Source organism: Phaethon aethereus (genome assembly GCF_964289735.1).
Source record: "Phaethon aethereus genome assembly, chromosome: 20".
In the NCBI taxonomy this organism is placed as follows: domain Eukaryota; kingdom Metazoa; phylum Chordata; class Aves; order Phaethontiformes; family Phaethontidae; genus Phaethon; species Phaethon aethereus.
This window is the reverse complement of record NC_138596.1, coordinates 3,743,699-3,762,558: the sequence shown is the minus strand read 5'-3', so window position 1 is coordinate 3,762,558 and position 18,860 is coordinate 3,743,699. Positions and strand designations below refer to the sequence as shown.

Below are 18,860 nucleotides of genomic sequence, written 5' to 3'. Positions count from 1 at the left end.
AGACGATAGACTTTTTCTTAGGTTCCCCCTGTGCTGTAAGGGGTTTGGAGGACCTCTGGAGCAAGTTAAAGCATTTTGTGTTTTCCTGCTGACAGCACCGTTACCACCTCTATCTGTCCCTTACTCCAGAGCTCCTGGTGACTCCAGAGCTCCTGGTGACTCCAGAGCTCCTGGTGACTCCAGAGTCCTGTGTTACCTACTTCCTTGGGTCCTGCTCACTCTTACCTTCCTAAGCTAGTGGTTCTGTGAGAGTGATGTGCAACACCAGATGCATCACCCTTATGCTCAGGCTATAGTAGGACAATTATCCTTTGATATATTTTAGTCCTTTTGCAGCCTTTGTGCAACTCAAGAGCAACAGTTTTGCCAGGAGCCAGAATCTAAATTTCGGTGCTTAAAAAAACAAGACAAAAGCAGTGGATTTATCAAGAAGAAATTCTACAAGTTCATTGAAGCTAGCCTCCCTGCTCAGGGTTCCCGAAATACTGTCCATGCTGATTTTAAAGCAAACTGAGACTATAATTTTAGTCCCTCTTTTTTCATACTTTCCGTGATGAAGGAAAAAGAAGAGAAAGACGCATAGTTAGACAGACAGGCAAACATCCCGTCAAAGAAACTCCTACAAGCAGATGCAGAGTAGGAAACCTGCTGGCTCCAACCCACAGCCTGGACCTGAGTGCATGGTTGATTTTCATTAAGTAACTTTTCTTCCTGTGAACTGAACTTTCTCTGAGGGTGTTTGTTTATAAACAGAGGATGGGATATTATTACTGGAGATGGGACAGTATGGGAAGGGGTGAAGGAGTTTAGGGCCACAAGACAGGACAGTAAAGTTCAAAAGTGTTTGTTGCCAGAAACACAAAGGGCTCACTGTAAAACTGGTATACAGCCTAATTTCACAGTCTAAAGGGATTACGATAGGTATATGCAGAAAATGTTCCAAAAAGTAAAAACAACCCCACACTGTACAAATGTTTCCCACTGCATCACCATAACCATTACACACCCAAATGAAACCATCGACAGCGGTGGCAGTGGTTGGAGGTTGTTCTCCATGACATCCACTTCTCAGCTTGCTCATTTTCCCCATTGCATGCCCCAAATCCTACGCAGTCATCGGTCTGGAGCACCCCCCGATTTCCTCTCCAAAGGAGTTACTCTAGGTTTACACTGGTGTGTTCAATAGCAGAATCTGGCTTGCACTGCTCACCCTTCCATCTGCCAAGTACATGTTTCAAAATTGTGTGCGTAATGCATTTAGTTAACATTTGCTTTTTCTCCCAGTACTCCTTTTCTCCCTGAACATCTCCATTCATAAGCTACAGCACAGGAGGCTTCCAATTCTTGTCTAGTTTACACTGAAAATAATTCCCATTAAATTATCACTGGTGAAAGGTGTTGTTTTGACCTCAGAGAGGCTGCTCTGTTTACCCACAAGAGAGATGCGATGTAAGACAGTAGTAATGCAAGCTCCAGATTTCAACCTGAGCACCTCAGACTTTACAAGCACAGATGCTGCTGAATTCAGAACAAAAGTGCATGGACTGTACGACGTACAGCCTCCCTGTTGAAGCTCCTGACAGAAACACCGGTCGTTTAGCTGTGAGGGTATGCACTAGATGATGATCCCTTCCCAAAACAGTCTGGGGCACTAACATGCTGTGTGCAAAGCCCCTTTGCAACCTCTTACCTGGTCCATATTTAACTATGGGGTAAATGAGTTGCTTTCACCCTTAATCAATAACCTGAGATATCCAGAGACAGATTTTCAGCGTTTCCTAGGAAGATAAGCAGTTACAACTTACATATTTTACAAGCTGTTTCAGCAAGTCAATATATTAATCAATGTGCAGATGTATGAAAAGTACCAAAGTATTCCAATTTAAGTAAGAGTACTCTGAACTAAGGGGCTTTGGTGATATTTGCTTTTCTCTCCCATTATGGGCTACATACGCCGTTCCATTTGAGAAATACAATAATTCATGCCGATTCAAACATCACCAGCACGTCTGGTTCGGAGATATTAATTCCAGACCATCTGATTTTCTGCCATGTCCAAAGAGCTCACGTCACAAATAGCAACTGCCTTCTTCACCCATGCCCTGTGTCGCCAGTGCTTTCAACTGAGCAACACCAGGTAAAAGACTTCACCACCACCATTAGCTCAGCACAGCAATCACCCGGCAAAGACCCATCAGCAGCTACAAGGAAACATCCTACAGGAATTAGAGTGTGTTGACTTCGCATGGAGAACAACCCAGGCTGAAGAATAACCTTCATTGCCCTTAAAACAACCACAACAGTTTAACAAAAGGCCAAGCCTGCTGGGCCCTGTTTCCAGCTCTGTCACCAACACACTACCACATTTTGGACAAACCAGAGCATCCCTCTGTTCCCCAGTTTCCCTCATTTTAAGGGCAATATTCTCCCACGCCTGAGAAACTTATCACCACCACCAGCAGGATGTTTTGAGGCAGTTATGTGTACTACAAAACCGCAATCTTACTGCAATGATAAAGGAAAATAACAGTACTAGGACACATTAGCACAGGAGAACTAAAACCTACATTCAAAACTAAGTAACACTGGTTACAGTGGAGGCCTCTCTGTTCCATTCCTTTCCCTGTCTTAAATAAAACAAACAAAATAATGGTGATAAGATCGCTTTCCTCAATCCAATGGATGATCTTTGTGGATATGCTTCCAAGACTAACAGCAGAAAATAGGCAAGGAAGAAAATGAAGAAGGAAAGAAGCCTGCAGCTGATGCTTGGTGTCGGGAACAAGGCTGCTCTTCTCCCAATTCCATGACGACAGAAGACTCCCGGGAATCAGATGAGAGAGGGGAAGATGGGTCAGAGGAGAGAAATCCATATGGGAAAGTGATTTAAAGCAAATAAAGGGACAATAAGTTAGATAAGGAAAAGGAGGAAAAACACAGCAGAGGGGAGGAAGGAGAAGAGATAAAAGAGCCCTAAGTATCACTCAAAAGGAAGACTCAGGGAAAGCCTACCAGACCCCAGGAGTTGATCAGCAAAAAACAGAGTGGCTTTTCTTCTCTAACACAGCAATTCTTTTGCTTTCATGAGCTGGTATCATCTCTTTCAGATGCTGCTTCACCAGGCCAATTCCAGATGCTTCTCAGTTTCACTTCACCCTCACTCCCTCTTTGTGAGAACAGCCACTCGCTCCTTGTTTGTGTACCGCTAGGATGGATATTAAACAGAACAATATCAATAATTCCCAGAAAATATGCATGAGCATATGCCTGACTAAGCACACAAACACACAGCCTGCTTACCCTCTGTTCCCACGGCACTTCCTACACGAGTTGGCTGAAGCCACCAACCTGGTGGCCACCCTTGGTCTGCAAGGAGGGGCTACCACCCTCCTGCGGCAAAAGACGACGAGAACTAAGAGAGCGCAGGGTTACCCACAGCACGCTCTTGCTAGGGAACTGTGCGGAGCAGGAAGAAGGGAAAGACGGGGGAATCAAGGACACCAGATAGTAGAGAAAGAACTGAGACTATGATAGTGATAAGAGAGGGTGGAGAGATTGGACGGGAAAGTTACACACTTACATCACCCAGCAAAACAGAAAACCAGACAGCGTGTTTTGAATAAGTGCTCTTTTTAACACTGAAAAAAACCAAAAAGAAAAAAGAAAAAAAAAAAAAAGAAAAAAGTGTAAGGTTGAAAGAGACGGAGGCCAAAGTGGGATTTGGAGTATAGCAAAAACAACTGAAAAAAACCCTGTCCCCTTCCCCCGGCCAATTCCTCTGACGTTAGGGCTTCGCAAGTTTTCTTCTCTTGTATCCAAAGCAAGAAAGGACAGCAAAATAAAGGACATTAAAGCAAGGACCATGGAAGGGGCCAGGCCATAGAGGAGCGATGCAGAAGATTCTTTGAAATCAGAGCCTAAGCCAGAGTCAGCCAAGGTCAATGGTATTTTTTCATGATCTTAAACAGGTTTAGGATCAAATTCATGCTGCCTGCATAAATCTAACATGATGAATCCAGCCTCATTCTCACCAAGGGATAATCTGACTTATTTATATTTGTTCACAGTGTTAACCATGATACATACTGCACCCTCACTTGGTGCTGGCAACCTTATGGATGTTGAACAGTCCTCAGCTAAGCAAATCGTTCTGATCACTATGAACAAGGACAGCAGAACGCAAAATTCTGGGATACGATATTCACTCTTGTTTTTAACTCGCTTTTTTGAGTTCTGCTCTGCTCATGTTCAGACTAAGAGTGCTTTGACTTCCTGGATGGCTTTGGGAAGAATAAACCCTATAACAGGCACTAACATCAAATCAAAGCAGTTTACAAGATCTGCCACTTGTGTCAGAATATGTGGGGAAATAAACAAGCTGCTCTTCCTTGATCATTGGAGTTTAAATGCTCTATTGATCTGGGGAAAAAAAATCAAAGGTGCTTCGGAAATTGTGTGTTTATGTGCATGAATGCTCACACCAGAGAAAATGAAGAGAAATGTAGGGACAAGCAGAAATTAGCAGAAGAACAATCAAGCATTTCTTCTCCACAAAAAGCTGAAATAAAACTAAGAATCATATCCAGATGTCAGCTACTCCAAGGCAGGGAAATGCCCGCAGAGTAATATAAGGTCGGAAGAAAGATACACCTTCATATTTAGAAGTCTCATTTTTGGGAAAACAAACGAACAAAAAGGACAGCACAGTCAATTGTTCCGTGCCCAGAACAATGCATGAAGCAAATGCCCAGAACCTAGGAAATAAAAAAGTCCAATATATTTGGCATATTTGAAATAGAAAGAAAGTAATATATACTGATCATGTAAAGACAGTATTAGATGAAAAATTTGGTATTCTTGAGAGAGGAGGTTAAATTAAGAAAAAGATGACATTAGACTAGCTGATATAGTTGAGAGAAAAAGGTAGAGGCTTTTGATCAAACAAGACTTTCCTGATGCATTTTGAGAATAACCTGGAATACAAGGTTTGAAGAAGTAAACATGTAATAAAGTGAACACATTCGTTCTTACTATTAGGGAATGTAGGAACTGCCACACAGAATAAGACTGGAGAAGGGTGGGAAATGTTTGATAAAATATTTTTCTCAGGAAAAAGGGAAATTAATCAAAACAGACTATCTGTGGGAAAGGATCAGTTCTGGCAAATATTCTAACATAAAATTTCAATAGAAGTTTCATAATTGTCAAAACACCTGATTCCTTTTTAACTTTCTGAAAATAAGAAAGCCGATATCTTTTACCAGCAAATGTTTTTCTTTCTCATACTTAACACTTTTCTAAACCAGTGCTTTGGATTTTACGTACTTAAGATGTTGTCAATCTGTCCTCCTGTCTTAACATTATAGTGGTGACACTTGGTCTTAGCTAAAGATCTTTGGTTTATAGTAGTGCACTGGGAAATTTTCTGTGGCCTGTGCTATATCAGAACCTACAAAGTGGATATTCTGTGAATGTTTGCACTAATTATCTGCTGTTGTATCCCTGACACTGCAGGGGACTGAATTTGGCAACCCAGGTGGTCCCTTCTCTGCTTCTGCTTCTATAATTTCTATCACAGAAAAGAAAAGAGGAGCTGAAAAAACAACAGCTAAAATTGGAAGGAAAACTATTATACAGGAACATTTCAGCTGACCCCAATCATGGAAGGGTTTGTTTTTGTTTTTTCAATACATCTTTTTGAAAAAAGCCACTATATTTTGGCTCTTTTTTTCTGGCTCAGACCAGCACGAGCAATGAAAATGCAAGGTGAAAGCACTCAGTTAATCCCGTGGTCTTGCGAGCACCTAAAACCCGTTGCTCCTGCAGTATTTTTGTGTTAAAGCAGCTCAGGCAGGCGTCGGGGATGCAACTCTCTTGCGACAGACCTGAGGAGCTTGGCACCTGTGTCCCGACCGAGTCAGACCCAGGCTCCAAAGAAGATATATATCCACCAAAAATCCCCGCTCCACCCAGCTGGCATGCCCCTGCTGCCTTTAACTGGGGTCGGGCCCCAGTGACCAGGGAAGTTCCCGCCGGCTGTTCAGCTCTTTGCTGTTCAACGCACCCGGCCAAGGATCTCTCCCGTCCTTGGCAAAGCTTAACGAACACGTGGAGCAGCATCAGCAAACCCCTGGGCCTGCTTTAAAAGCAGAGACCTGTCCCGTTCTTCATGAGAAAAGTGAGTGGCACCTACCTTCGTGAGTGGGTCTGGGTTAGGGTCCCCAGGGAGGCAGCCTCACCTCTCCCAGCCACTGCAGTGCTCAGCGAGACCTCTGGGATTTGGGATCTAAGTGCATCCCTCACTATGCCATGTGTGGCTGGGGATGATGGTAGGCACCTCCGCGTCCGCTCGGCTGGGCTGTGGGCTTGGGATCCCCTCTGCAATGCTCCCCCGGCACCATGTGGGGAGGCGACGGGGGGACCCGGAGAGCAGCTTCCACCTGACACAATACCTTTCAGGCATCTGAATCACCAACCAGGTCTGTCTTTCCACAGTGCCTTAGCGTGCGAAGGCTCTCCAAGGGCTTCTTGCGCTCACCACCGAGGCTTGCCCGCCGCAGCTCTGCTCTGCACTTCTCCAGACGTCTCCACGAATCCCTGAGGAGAGCCCCGCGCCCACTCTCTCTCCAAACACCATCCCCTCAGCTTGCTTTCTGCCTCACGCGTGTTTTTCTAACTGAAACAGGCTGGTTTGAAATAAATCAGTCCAAAATGAAGCTTGCAGAGGTGAGTTTAGCCTGGGACACATCTCCATGCCTACAGGAGACAGCCATACATCATTTAGGAATCTAAATTTACCATCTTTCACACACACAGAGTCAAATTTCCCTCCTCCTTTTATTACCATTTTATTAATTAGAGCAGCCCACATGTAAGTGCTTTAAGGAAAAAAAAAACAAACAACTTTCTTCTAACTGTGATGTTCTGACTTTAGTGTGTAGCTGGTCAAAAGAATGAAACCAATTAAAACTGGAGATCATATGGAAAGAAAAATTATTTTCTTCAGCAGGCTGAAGAAAATCTGCTGTTAAAACGCAAACATTTAGTAAATGACAAGCTGTGCCGTATTTTTTCAGTGGCCTGTCAAGGCCTCAGTCAAGCCTTGTCCAGATCCATAGTCATGAAGTGGCTAATCATTTGAACCCATCCACAGGGAAGCCATACCGTAGAGCTACCTGTAGCCTTCAGCACTGGTGTACCGGAGGCTTGTCACTTTGAAGGAGCATCTGGGCAGGTGTTCAAGCTCCTGTCACTTTGGTCCAGCCGTCGTTCCCCTCTGCCCATCATGCCCATCACCCCAGGAGCTGGCACAGGGGTGCCAGTGAAACACTTTGCGTTTCACTTACTCGATAGTCCTTCGTTCTAGTACTTCATTACAGATCAAAACAAGAAAATTCATGCAATTAAAAGACAACAGGCAGTTGAAGATGAGAAAATGTTGCATTATCTATCTACCTACTATTTTAATGCCAGTGAAACTCAGAGTAAACTCTGTCGACAACGTCCTCAAGTTCCCAACACACCTGCTACAAGGATCAGCTCTGAGGACAGGACCCAGCTCACCAATTCTACCTGAAGTGTATTAAATCAATATCAGACTCCAATACTTCAGAAAGGAACAAAATTAACCCCCAAAAGTAAACATATATTCTCAAATCCTGTGGGGGGAACATACCTACGCAGTGTCAGTTACATATCTTTATAATTGCCCAATTATTGGACCTCGACACAGATGTTTCTCGGTCTCTTACATGCAAGAGCTGTGGCTTTAATTGAGTTCCACTGTGCTGATTTTGGCATTTCTTTCCCTTTGGATTCTGCTGCAGTTTTATGTTCATCAAGGACTGAAGTTGGGAAAACATAGGCACTCCCTTACATATGAAGCTTTATTAAGTTGGGATCATGCTCTCTGTTGGCAGGCAGAGGAATAGAGAGACAGAGGAGAATGAAATCAGGAAGGGGGGGGAAAAAAAAAAACAAAACACAAATAACTTTCACTCTTCAGAGCAGGCACGCCTTCTTACTCCGGCTCCCGCTGCCGATCATTCATCCTGCTCCTCTCAGCTCCCAGCCAGTAAAGAGTCAACATCTCATTCCTATGAAAACATGAGCTATTCCGCTCCCGAGCCATATACCAGAAAACACACTGACAGGGACTCAGAGGGATCCTGTTTCTTAGGATGGAGTTGCATTTCCACAGTAGAACTGAAATATCTTTGATTACAACAGAAGGAAGGTCAACTGTGCTTTGAAGCGTCTTATTTTGCATGGCATGTGTATTACCCAACTTGACTAACAGTCTGGACCTTAACTCCTTCCTTCACAACTAGAGATGCATTCAAAAACTCTACAGGGGAAAGTGCACAAGCTTGCATGATTAATACCACGTGCACATGTGTGTAAGAGGGATGTACTGTGCTGTGTGGTAGGTACGCGCATCCAAGGAGCGTTTGTCCAAAAACTATGTGGTCCGGAGAGGGAGGCAAGTACACGCGAGCTGAGAGCTGCCACCGCTGGAGAGCTGCACCACGGGAGCCACACAAACGAAGAACAGCCCAGCTCTGAAAATGCTTCTGAACTTTTGCATAACACAGATCAATGGGTCAGGCTTCTAGTTTCCCAACAGCTTTCCCTGACAAATGCCAGAAGAGGTATCAGTGAAGTCAAACAGGGCAGCAATAACATCACTGCCAACCAGCGTGAAAATTGGCAGAGCCTGGCACCAAGGACTGCCTATCATCAGAGACAGGGCATGGCCCGGCACAATGACGAACCCACTTAACAGCGCTGTAAAATTAGCCATTTATGAAAACAAATTGAATACTGCAGCAGAGGGTGACGTAAGGAGAGTTGGCTCCAGACAGAAACAGAAACTCCTGTAGCCTGGATTAGCAGAAGAGCTCCGTTATATCAGGGCTCAGGCATAGAAGCTGATAACAACTCGGGTCCTACATGAGATTTTTAACAGACACAACAGGCTTTTCCTATAGGCACACATGTGGCTCCTATGCAACTTGTAGTGACTACATACAGGCCAGCAAGGAGGGATGGAAGAGGAGCAGTCAACACAAGCAGAGGTGAGAGCCAGAAAGCAGATGAAGATACGAGGAGGACTCTGAAAAAGAGGTGTCTTCCAGTCAATCCTGCCCTCTCCCTCAGATCTGTACAATCACAGAGTTTCTGACTTCGCAATTGGGATGGAAGTTGGGGAGAAACTCACTTCTGGCACTGTCAGCAAGTTTGACCCAGTCCCTGCCCCCCCTCCAAAACACCCAGAAGGGCTCTTGATTTCAGTAGGGTCCTACAGATGCAACTTCAACAGCAGAACAGGGCTCCTGAGTCTGTCACATCCCAAAACAGTGAAAATGAGAAAGCCAAGAGTTTTGGCAGCCAGAACCCTTGATTTCCTCATTGAGGGAAGCGTAATCTCTCCCTAAGCTTGCTGCAGGTCTGGGAGGCTGTGGTGTGCGGAGGATACTCCGAGTGAGTTCCTCTTGGACCTCTTCCAGGTGTTTACACACAGAGCCAAACCTGGCTCCTCTTCAAGACTGCATGCGCGGGGGGGAGGGGGAGCTTAAAAATAAAATAAAAATCACAAAGTCCTCCCGAGCTGAGCTACAAGCTCTACAGTGCTAAACTGGGACATTTCTTTTCATTTTTCACAGTGGAATGTTATTTCCACGCATAAAATGGGTCAAGTGTTTTATACAGGCAACAACCCAACCTCCCCCATCCAATTAAAGTATTCTACTACAAATGATCTTTGTGTGTGTTTGTCTAGGTTCCCTATTGTATGAATTAGAGATACTTGCACCAAAGACAGACATGGGGTCTTAGGTGTTGGATTAAACACATTAAAAAAATATACTGACCGTGTTTTGCCACTGACAAGATACGTGTAAACCCAAATTCTGCCTTTCTTAACTTGAAAGAGAAGCACTTTGAGCCTTGGCATTTAAGTTAAGATTGGGAACCAGAAGAGTGGAGTATGAGAAAGCCAGGGAAAATAAAGCAAGTAATAATCTATTTCACCTATGAAATCACTCATCTGCCTGTCCTGCTAAAGGCAAAAGGGACCAGCCCATGCCCCGCACCTCCTGCCCACCCTGGCAGCCACACACAGCGTGTCCCCCTCCTCACAAGTCAGCAAAGCAGCTGGGGTTGGGGAAAGTTAAGGAAATGCACTGCTGAGTTCATCTTAGTTTTTGTTTTCCTTAGGACAAAGCAACTTTCTTGCGAGAGGACAGTCGCGCAGGTCAGGGACGGGGCAGCGGAGATGGAGACAATCTGGCAGGGGAGAGGCGAGCTGGGCTGGCGTGGAGCAGCGCGGTGGTGGTACCACCGGCACGAGCATCTGCTGCTCCTGGTAGGAAGTGACTCCAGTTAAAGGGAATGGGGAAATCCTCCCTGTCTCTTTAAGGCATCCTAGGACATGGAAACTTTGTACTTTCAGGGAATCTCCTTGCCAAAAGAACTGTAAACCATGTCTTCCACCCTCCCTGCCTGCCCCATACTCGTTTCTCTTTCTGACTTGTTTTCTTTTTTTTTTTTTGATGGCATTTCCATTTTCTATTACTTCCTTCAGAGCAAAGATGGATGTGGCGACATTTATAAGGGTTTGTAACCCTCCGAAAAGTATCCGATTTCACAACGACTTTGTTGCACTTTATCACTGAAGTGGGGAGGAGTGGGGGGGGAGCAAACATGGGGGACAAGGACCCAAATTCATGATGGGCTCATAAAATTTAAATAAGAAAAGTGCAATATTCCTCATTATTGTTCAGCTCAGACAGCATAGACTGGTAGCTGCTTTGAGTACTAAATGATTTTATAGGGCTATTTGACCTTACAATCATTTGTGTTACACTTGCCATTGCTAAGGGGAGACAAAAATACTCAACACATCCTCTAGCTGCAGTGCTAGTCCCAGCCCCAGCTGAGTGTCGAGGGGTTGGGAACTTTATAAACTCATTTGATTCATTTGAGGTTTCACAATAGCCAAAAGTTCCTTTATAGCTTTTTGGAAACCACATGCTAACACTGCATCTAAAAAGGTAACAGTCAAGTACACTAAAGAGCTAATAAAACTAAGGAAATCGTATAGGGACCTTAGATATGCATTTCTTTGCAGCCACACACTAGGCACATACATTTCTTTTCATACATACATAGAAGCTACTTTCAAACGCTCTATTTACAATTTTCCAACCTGAAAATTAGGTAAAACCCCACCTTAAGAGCGCTCTCTCCTCTCTGCATCTTAATCCGTACACACAGAAATCAAGAGGCTACCCAGGATACTGCCATTTCCCTATGCAAAAGTTTACATAACTTTTTCTGCGAGCATACACTTTCAGACAGTTTCCCGAGCTCCGGTATTTCACCAAATCTATAGATACTAAAGGCACCCGTGCGCGTTTACACATGCACTCGCACACATATGTAGGTTGCAAGGCACACACGCACATTTAAATGTCCACAGACATGTAGTAGACACACACACGCCTGCAGCGGGCTATTCTGCCAGCTCCCGAAACGTAAAAGGGATGCTGCAGCCACAGGCACGACGAGCTACCTACCTGCAATGACAGCCGGCGATCTCTGTCCTCCTTCAGCTTTCAGCCACACTTGCAAAGTGAAGGCATCTCGGGGCAGCTCAAGATCTGCCTTCAGCCGCAGCTGATCACCTTGTCCACTGAAATAGAGCGCCCTGCTCGGGCTGAGGGACTCCTCTTCGTCCTTCACCTCCCGCTGTTGCCTCCTGCGGGGGCCATGCCCGGGCTCCAGCCCCGCAGAGGAGCGCCTGCCCCGGGCTAAGCTGGTGGCACAGGTGCCCGGGGCGGCGGAGCGGGGCCGGCGGCTCTGCCTGGCGTCCCTTCTCGCCCTGCGGGAGCGCTCGTCCATCCCACATTCGGGGCCACTGGCTAGGGCTGAACAGAGAAGCGCAAGAGGCAGCAGCAAACTCCAGAGCTGCATTTCCAATCTTCCCCCCCCTTCTCCCCTGCAAATCCTCCCGATCTGCCAGCTTTGGGCTCCTCCTTGCCTTGACTTTCTTCTCTTGTTCACCCTTCTTGGTATTTGCTCTTTTTATAACCCTTCTCAGTTGCTTTTTCTTTTCTTTTTTTCTTTTTCTTTCTTTCTTTCTTTTTCCTGCTTATAGGGCTTTTTTTTTTTTCCTTAAAACAAATAAAAATAAAATAAATCAAAACTCCTTCTTGGTTGAAATGTATTTCTCTGTTCTTCCTCCTCTATCTGTCTTCTTCTCCTCTATTCCTCCACAGCTGGAATTCCTCTCTCTCTTCTTTTCTCTGCTGGATTTTCTTCCCTTTATTTTTTTTTTCTTCTTTAAAAAAAAAAAACACACACACACACTCTCACACACACACAAAACAAAACAAAAAAACAAAACACCCCCCCAAGCTTTCTCCAAGACTCAGACCCACTGATTTCCCTCCCCCCAAAAGATGCTCTATTCTATTTATTTTTTTGGCCTCCTTTATAACATAAGCCACAACCCCCTCCTTCCCCCCAACCTCCCCCCCTCCCTTCTTCTCCACAAAATGAAAGAAAAGAGAAAAAGCCCCTCAGAAGATGAGTAAACAAGAATATGCTAATCTACTCTAGGGTGCTCCACCTTCCCAATTGAATGATTCCCATTAAAACTGCAGGGATCATGACTAATCAATCAGCCTGAAGGAGCAGATAGCTCCAGAGGTTCAAACACTTTTGCTGTTTTCTTTTTCCCCCCTTCTTTTCCTCTCTTCCTCTTTCCCCCTATCACTTTCCCCCCTCTTATTTATTTTTTAAGAAGACAATCAAGATGAATGGATCAATGTCACAAAAATCCTTCACCCCCCTTTTTGCAATCTCCCCAAGCTTTCTTTCTCAGTCCAGTCCAAAACACACATTCCTATTTTTTTTTTCTTGGCAAAAGAGAAAGCTATTTCTCCTCTCAGACTCCCCGTTGCACTTTGCTGGTAAACCTTATGCTCCTCTGCAGCACATAAAGAGTCTTGAAACTTGAGTCTCAGATATTTTTTTAATTGCTTGCTTTCTTTCTCTCTTTTTCACTCTCTCTCTCTTTCCTAATTCTTTCTTTTCCTCTTATTATTTTCTTAAAGTTATGCAATCAGCCAGGCTCCCCCTTTTGTGGTCCCCCTCAGTGCAGTTGTGTGCAGCTAATCCAAATGTTGCATCAAAGGTCCCCATCGAATCATCAGGAGCTAAAAGGAAAGAAGCTTTTTGAAGAGCATTTGCCTTCCAGAAGCTGTAGCAACAGAGTAGAATTTGGCTTTTGAATGCTCCAAAGACTCCTGGATTTTTGAAATAATAATAAAAAAATTATTATTTTTATTGGTGGATTGAGTCAAAAAATCCTCTCTCAATATTGCTAATTTTTCAGTCTAAGGAATTCAGCTCCCCTGGTTCCCTTGGCTTAGTTGTAGCCACAGGTAAGATTCTGGCTGCTTGCTGGTTTGTAGATCTCTGTTTCTGAGCTGGGACGTTTCTTTTTTTTCTCCTTTTTTTTTTTTTAATATTTTTTTTTCACTCTTGAAAGATCTCAAAAGCTCCCCCTGATGGCAACAAAAAGGATTTTTCTAAGTACTTAATAAGTGGAAATGACTTAGCAGTAGCACTCTGAATCTACGGGCCACTATTCCATTTAGTAGTCCAGTAGAACCAAGTGAAATCGCACCAAATCCAGTCACCAACCCAGTAACCCACATCATCCTCTTCTCCCATCTCAAATCTAACGATTGTCACACCTTGCTTTTCTATAAACTTGTAACAGCAATCACACAAGAGAGTTTTCCTGGGACGGTAAACCTTCTCCTTTTGCAGACTACCCTGTTAGTACATGTTTGTTACGACTACTTACACTTAAAATATACATGATAAAATTAGTGAAAGTAGATTTTTCAACAAGAAAGGCCTGTTGTATGCGTGCAAAGCCTCTGAGAGATGTTTTTTTCAGTTTCTTACTAATTTGCAAACACTCGAGAATGTACAATTGGCATTTTCAGAGAAGCTGGATATATCAACAACGTCCCACCAGAAAGTCAACAAGAACTACAGCTGACCAACCCCTCTCTAACCACACAGACCTCCACAACAGCTCTACACACAAGACAGATACAAAATACTGGCAACATCTAAAAAGTTTTTAATACAAAGACCTCAAAGCAATTAAGCCTCTCAACAACCAAGAGGAAATTGTTAGCTCGGAAACAAACTATACCATGGTATAAACTCCCACAAACGTCCTGACGAACTCAGAGGGATGCAAAAACGCGTACGTGCCTGCTTGGCAGAAACAATTTAAGATCAGAGCTAAAGCACTGCACTTTACTATTCTAATTTAACACAGAGGACAGTGCAAATCAAACAAAAAATTCAAAAATTTAAAGCGAACCTGTTCAACTTCAAATAAGAGCTAAACCAGGAAAAGTCCTGCTGCCAGGGACACCGCTTTCTCCACTTGACAACTCCCCTGAAGTCCCCGGGAACTTTGCCCACGTGGAGTCCGGAAGAGCAGGCTCTTTAACTTAAATAATGTGGGTTCAAGTTTTTCGGGTGGAAAAAGCCAATTCTGTGAAATCGCAATGTTTCTTAGGGACATTATGATTTGTCTGAAATCTTCAAAGAAAAGTACTGAAACATTTCAATTTGATGGCACTGCAGCATTTCATTTTGAACATATTTGACCTTCTATCTCTTACAATATCACTGGCAAAAGAGAGGGTTTCACTGTGACCAAAATGCAACACTTCAATGCATCAGACTGCAATTCCAGCAACAAATTCTGGGGTATTCTTGCTACAAAGATAAAGGCCCAAAGCTCAGCTTTCTGTACTCATGGAAGACAGAAGAAAGTATGAAAAGATGGAATTTACCTCTAGAGCACAAATTACATGTTCAATCAGTTTTATTTCTAAGACATAGCAAAAGCATAAAGAAAACGTGATACATAAAGTCCTGAGTCCTGAGCGATAAAGAACGGAGAGTGGGAGAAATGTAATTTTAGGAATAGCGAGTAAATCTGGGATTCCTTAAGTCTTTGGGTCAGCTCTAACTTCCCTGACAACAGATGAAATTCTACCCTACACAGATGGACATTTATTCTCTGCTTAAGCCAGTTACTTAAGTGATGTACGGACCTTCTGGCAGGGTGGTTTCTACCCAAGGAGAATAATCCTCCTGTTGAACTCAAGTGGAGTATTCTCCTAAGTAAAGGGAGCAGGATATTGTCCTGCATCTAGAGGTATTTTCACAAGAAAAAGGAAAAAAACACCAAACCCTAGATACACACATAGAGACAAGAATTAAAATAGATATTTATGATATTATGCCAAAAAAATAGCATTGAGCTACATACTGTACGCAGTCATTATAAGTAGAACTACTCAGCAGGAATCTTAGCTGAAGCTGCCAATAACTCCCAGGTTCAAGACTAGAGCTGAGTGAATAAATCATAAGAAATAATGGTTTTATCAAATTTCGGGTTTTTTTCTCTTATTTGCAAGCAGACTGCAAAACCTCTCAAATATGTTTAAAATTATATGCCAGTTTCTTCTTCATATTTAGTATTTCTCTATGGCCAATTAGCACACAATTTACTGTAATGTACACATTTTCACATTTGTTCTGTGCTAATTAGGCAAGGAAGTCACACAGCATTATTTTTGGATCCCTGGGGGTCAGGTTTAATCACTCACGATATAGTAAAATTACTGATTTTACATATGATGGGAGAATCAACTGCTTGAAACTCTCCTTGTGAAAAGCAGTGTTGGCTCTTCAAATTACTCACATGAAGGTCAATTAAAAACAATGTTTCTTGAAAGCCGAGATGAAAAGTCTGCCAGTTACAGCTGAATTGAGGCCCTACTATTTTGGGCAAGTATTTGTACGTATTTGTCCTGACTGTGCACAACTCCATCAATCACAGCAGAGGTCTGCATGGTTTTTACCCCTCACCGATATCCCAATCAAGTCTCTCCAAACTTGGCGTGGGTTGAGGATCGCTGAAACGCAATCCAACAGTTACTCTGTTCAGAATCAGACAGGGCCCAGACACCAGATTTTAATGCAACGTGTTGGATTCAGGGAATATTTTATGCAATCAACAATGGTATGATAGGAATCACGCTGCCTCCACAGAATAGCGAGGAATGAAACCCAAAGAGCCGAGAATAGCTTCAAAGAAAAGGGGATTTGGGCATTCTAGGTTGCGAATCCCATCAAGTCCAGCACCTCTTAGGAGACAGAGCGACTCGCTTGGTGTCATGATGGTGAGACAGGGGTTGTGTTGGGTGGAACATGGCTACAGCTCCTCGTGAGCCCCAGAAAATGCAGAAATGCTAATAATCAAAAAAACAACAATGAAAAAACGTCAAACGTATTCTGTCTTGGAAAAGATTTAACAGAAGACCTAATTTGGACTCAGTATACTTTCACTATTTAAAAAAAATTTTTTTTCTATCTGTCCTTCCTCCTCCTATTTTAAAAAGGACAAACAATTAAAAGTCTATGTGCTGCCTTTACTGTTGCACTCCATACTAGTAACAATCCTGATTATAAGGGTCCTTTTTAACTATTGCCTGCATACTCATAACTCCATACAACCACGCTAACTTGAGCAGAAGTCAGAACACCAGTGCTACATTGCCTTTCTTAGTGGCTAAGAGACTCTTCTACTGCTGGTCCCCCAGTTGTCCCATACATAAAATATACACTATGTTAATTTACACCAATAAAACAGCTTCATGTCAATTTGAAATACACCATTTAATCCAGAAAAGTTTACTGAACAATTAAGAAGTACCATAAATGACAATCAAGACTAAACATATAAATGATGACTTTATGTAGGTATCAGTAATTTTATAAGCTAATTTACAGTCAGCAGCTATAAATTCCTATTCAAATCTGGCATAACACTCTTTTTTGCCCTAAAGAGAGCTGTATTTCCTAACAATACTGATGCCTGTTCACCTGGAATTCGGTTACTTTATCCTTCAAATTTCCCTCATGAAATATCGTATTTCCAGAAAAGTTACATATTCTTTGTATTTTTTTCACCACATTCTTGAAATACATTCTTGGGTGTGGGGCAATAATCCCTATTCTACAACATTGTGGTGAGAGCAAAAAGACATAGTAGATGATGTAAGCAACGCGGCACATTCCTCCTCTTCAATTAAGCCACATAAATGCTGACAAATTCAGTGGGTCCATTTTAATTTGGACTGTATACTGTAATTCTGGGTGTTCGGGATGGACTGCCCAGATTAAATCCCTACTCAGGCGTGAAGAGAACAACAACCACAGACCTCACCTAAGCGGTGCCCAGTCGCCACTCCAAGGCCGCATCCCTGTGACCCAAGATGCACATGTGAGGATGCACAAGGCTTATGTGAGCCGCCCCAGTGGGTCCCATGGGGTGACTTTGGGGACAGGCCCTTTACCTCTCACTTCTGCAGGGCCACATCCTGATACGGGAGAGCACCTCACAGGCAAAGGAGGCAGGTTCCTAAACCAGCAGACTGATGGGGGCAGCAAAATCACAGCCTAAAGCAAAAGACACCGAGAGGAGGAAGGACCTCCTGGGTCTCAGCCAGTGCCCACAGCTCCATGCCCAGACAGCCCCACGCCACTGGGGCAGCTGAGGGGTTCCCTTGAGTGTCCCTGGCAGGAGCGAGCTCCCAGCACCCTCCCCAGGCCCTCCTGGCATTGCCCCTGTATCGAAAACCCTGCTCGGAGACCCCTGTCCCTTTTGGACAGGTTTAAAACCCCAAGAAGAACACAAAAACTCTTTGCCCCCCTTTCCCTTCTCATTTAAGGAGACTAAAATGAAGCCCCTTGTAAAAGTCTGTTTGCCCAGAGATTTACGATCCTCACATGGAACCAGGATGCTGAAACCCAGAACTGCAGAACACTAGTTTTATCACTTCTGAACTTTTTGCCCAATGAGGAATTTCTGAGGGGCGAAAAGGAGGAACTATCAAATGTTGCTCCTGAAAAAACACGTAAAACCCAGGAGAGTGCATGAGGAGATACCCTGATTTTCCAGAATGCAAAACGTGTTATGGGGTTCCCAAAGCATCTCACCCAAAGGTTCTATGTCCTCCAGTATTTCTGGGGTTGGGTCAAATGCTGGGGGAAGAGAATTAGACCACGGCTGGGAAGGAAAGGGGAACAAGAGAAGCAGACAACTGACCAGGAAGGGAAAAACTCCTTGCGATTTGCATCTCCTAGTGATTTGCAAGTACTGGTATAGTTGGTTTACGACCTGCAGGAGGAGGACGACTGCACAGGGCCATTGCTTTTTCACCCCTGAGCATTTTCAGTTTGTTTGGGCTTCCTCGCTGCAGTCTGTAACTCAAGAGAGCTGTATCCGTGACAGGACCCACAAGCCCACCCTGACATCCGCTGGGGCCACCTCAAATCCGTCTTCAGGATGCCCAGGAGTACTCAGGCTCCCAAAACAGCCAAGACCAAATCGGGAGGGTGACAGGGGAGGAGAAAGACTTGTTTCACTGAACCAAAGACTTATGAGACAGCACCAGACAGTCAAACAACTCTAAGACAGAAAAGACAGGGGCTCGCTTATGACACAGGGGTCCCCTGCCTCTGTAAACATATGTGACATTAGCAGATACGTTCCACCCAAAAAGGCATGTATCCACAACACAAAACACACCACTGCAGTTGCTGTTAATTAGTCACCACCCCATTGGCAAGTCTTAGCCGAGAGGTCAAGGGCTGGGTGAGCTCTGGAGCCTAAGCTGTCCTCTTAGACCTACTAATGTTTTCCCCACAAGATAAATAGCATGCATGGGTGCAGAGAGGGGAGGGGG

At 44.0% G+C, this 18,860-nt stretch overlaps 1 protein-coding gene across 1 annotated transcript in view; it reads right to left on the bottom strand.

Moving 5' to 3' along the window:
• Nucleotides 1–14,090, bottom strand: part of PAPPA (pappalysin 1) — a gene marked incomplete at its 3' end in the record, with an annotated part of 179,051 nt that extends 164,961 nt beyond the window's left edge. Inside the window, exon 1 of the mRNA XM_082009036.1 lies at nucleotides 11,580–14,090. Within this exon, the coding sequence (XP_081865162.1) occupies nucleotides 11,580–11,976 (397 nt within the window). The 5' untranslated portion in view covers nucleotides 11,977–14,090. The remainder of the gene's footprint in view (nucleotides 1–11,579) is intronic.
• Between the last annotated feature and the right edge of the window lie 4,770 nt (nucleotides 14,091–18,860).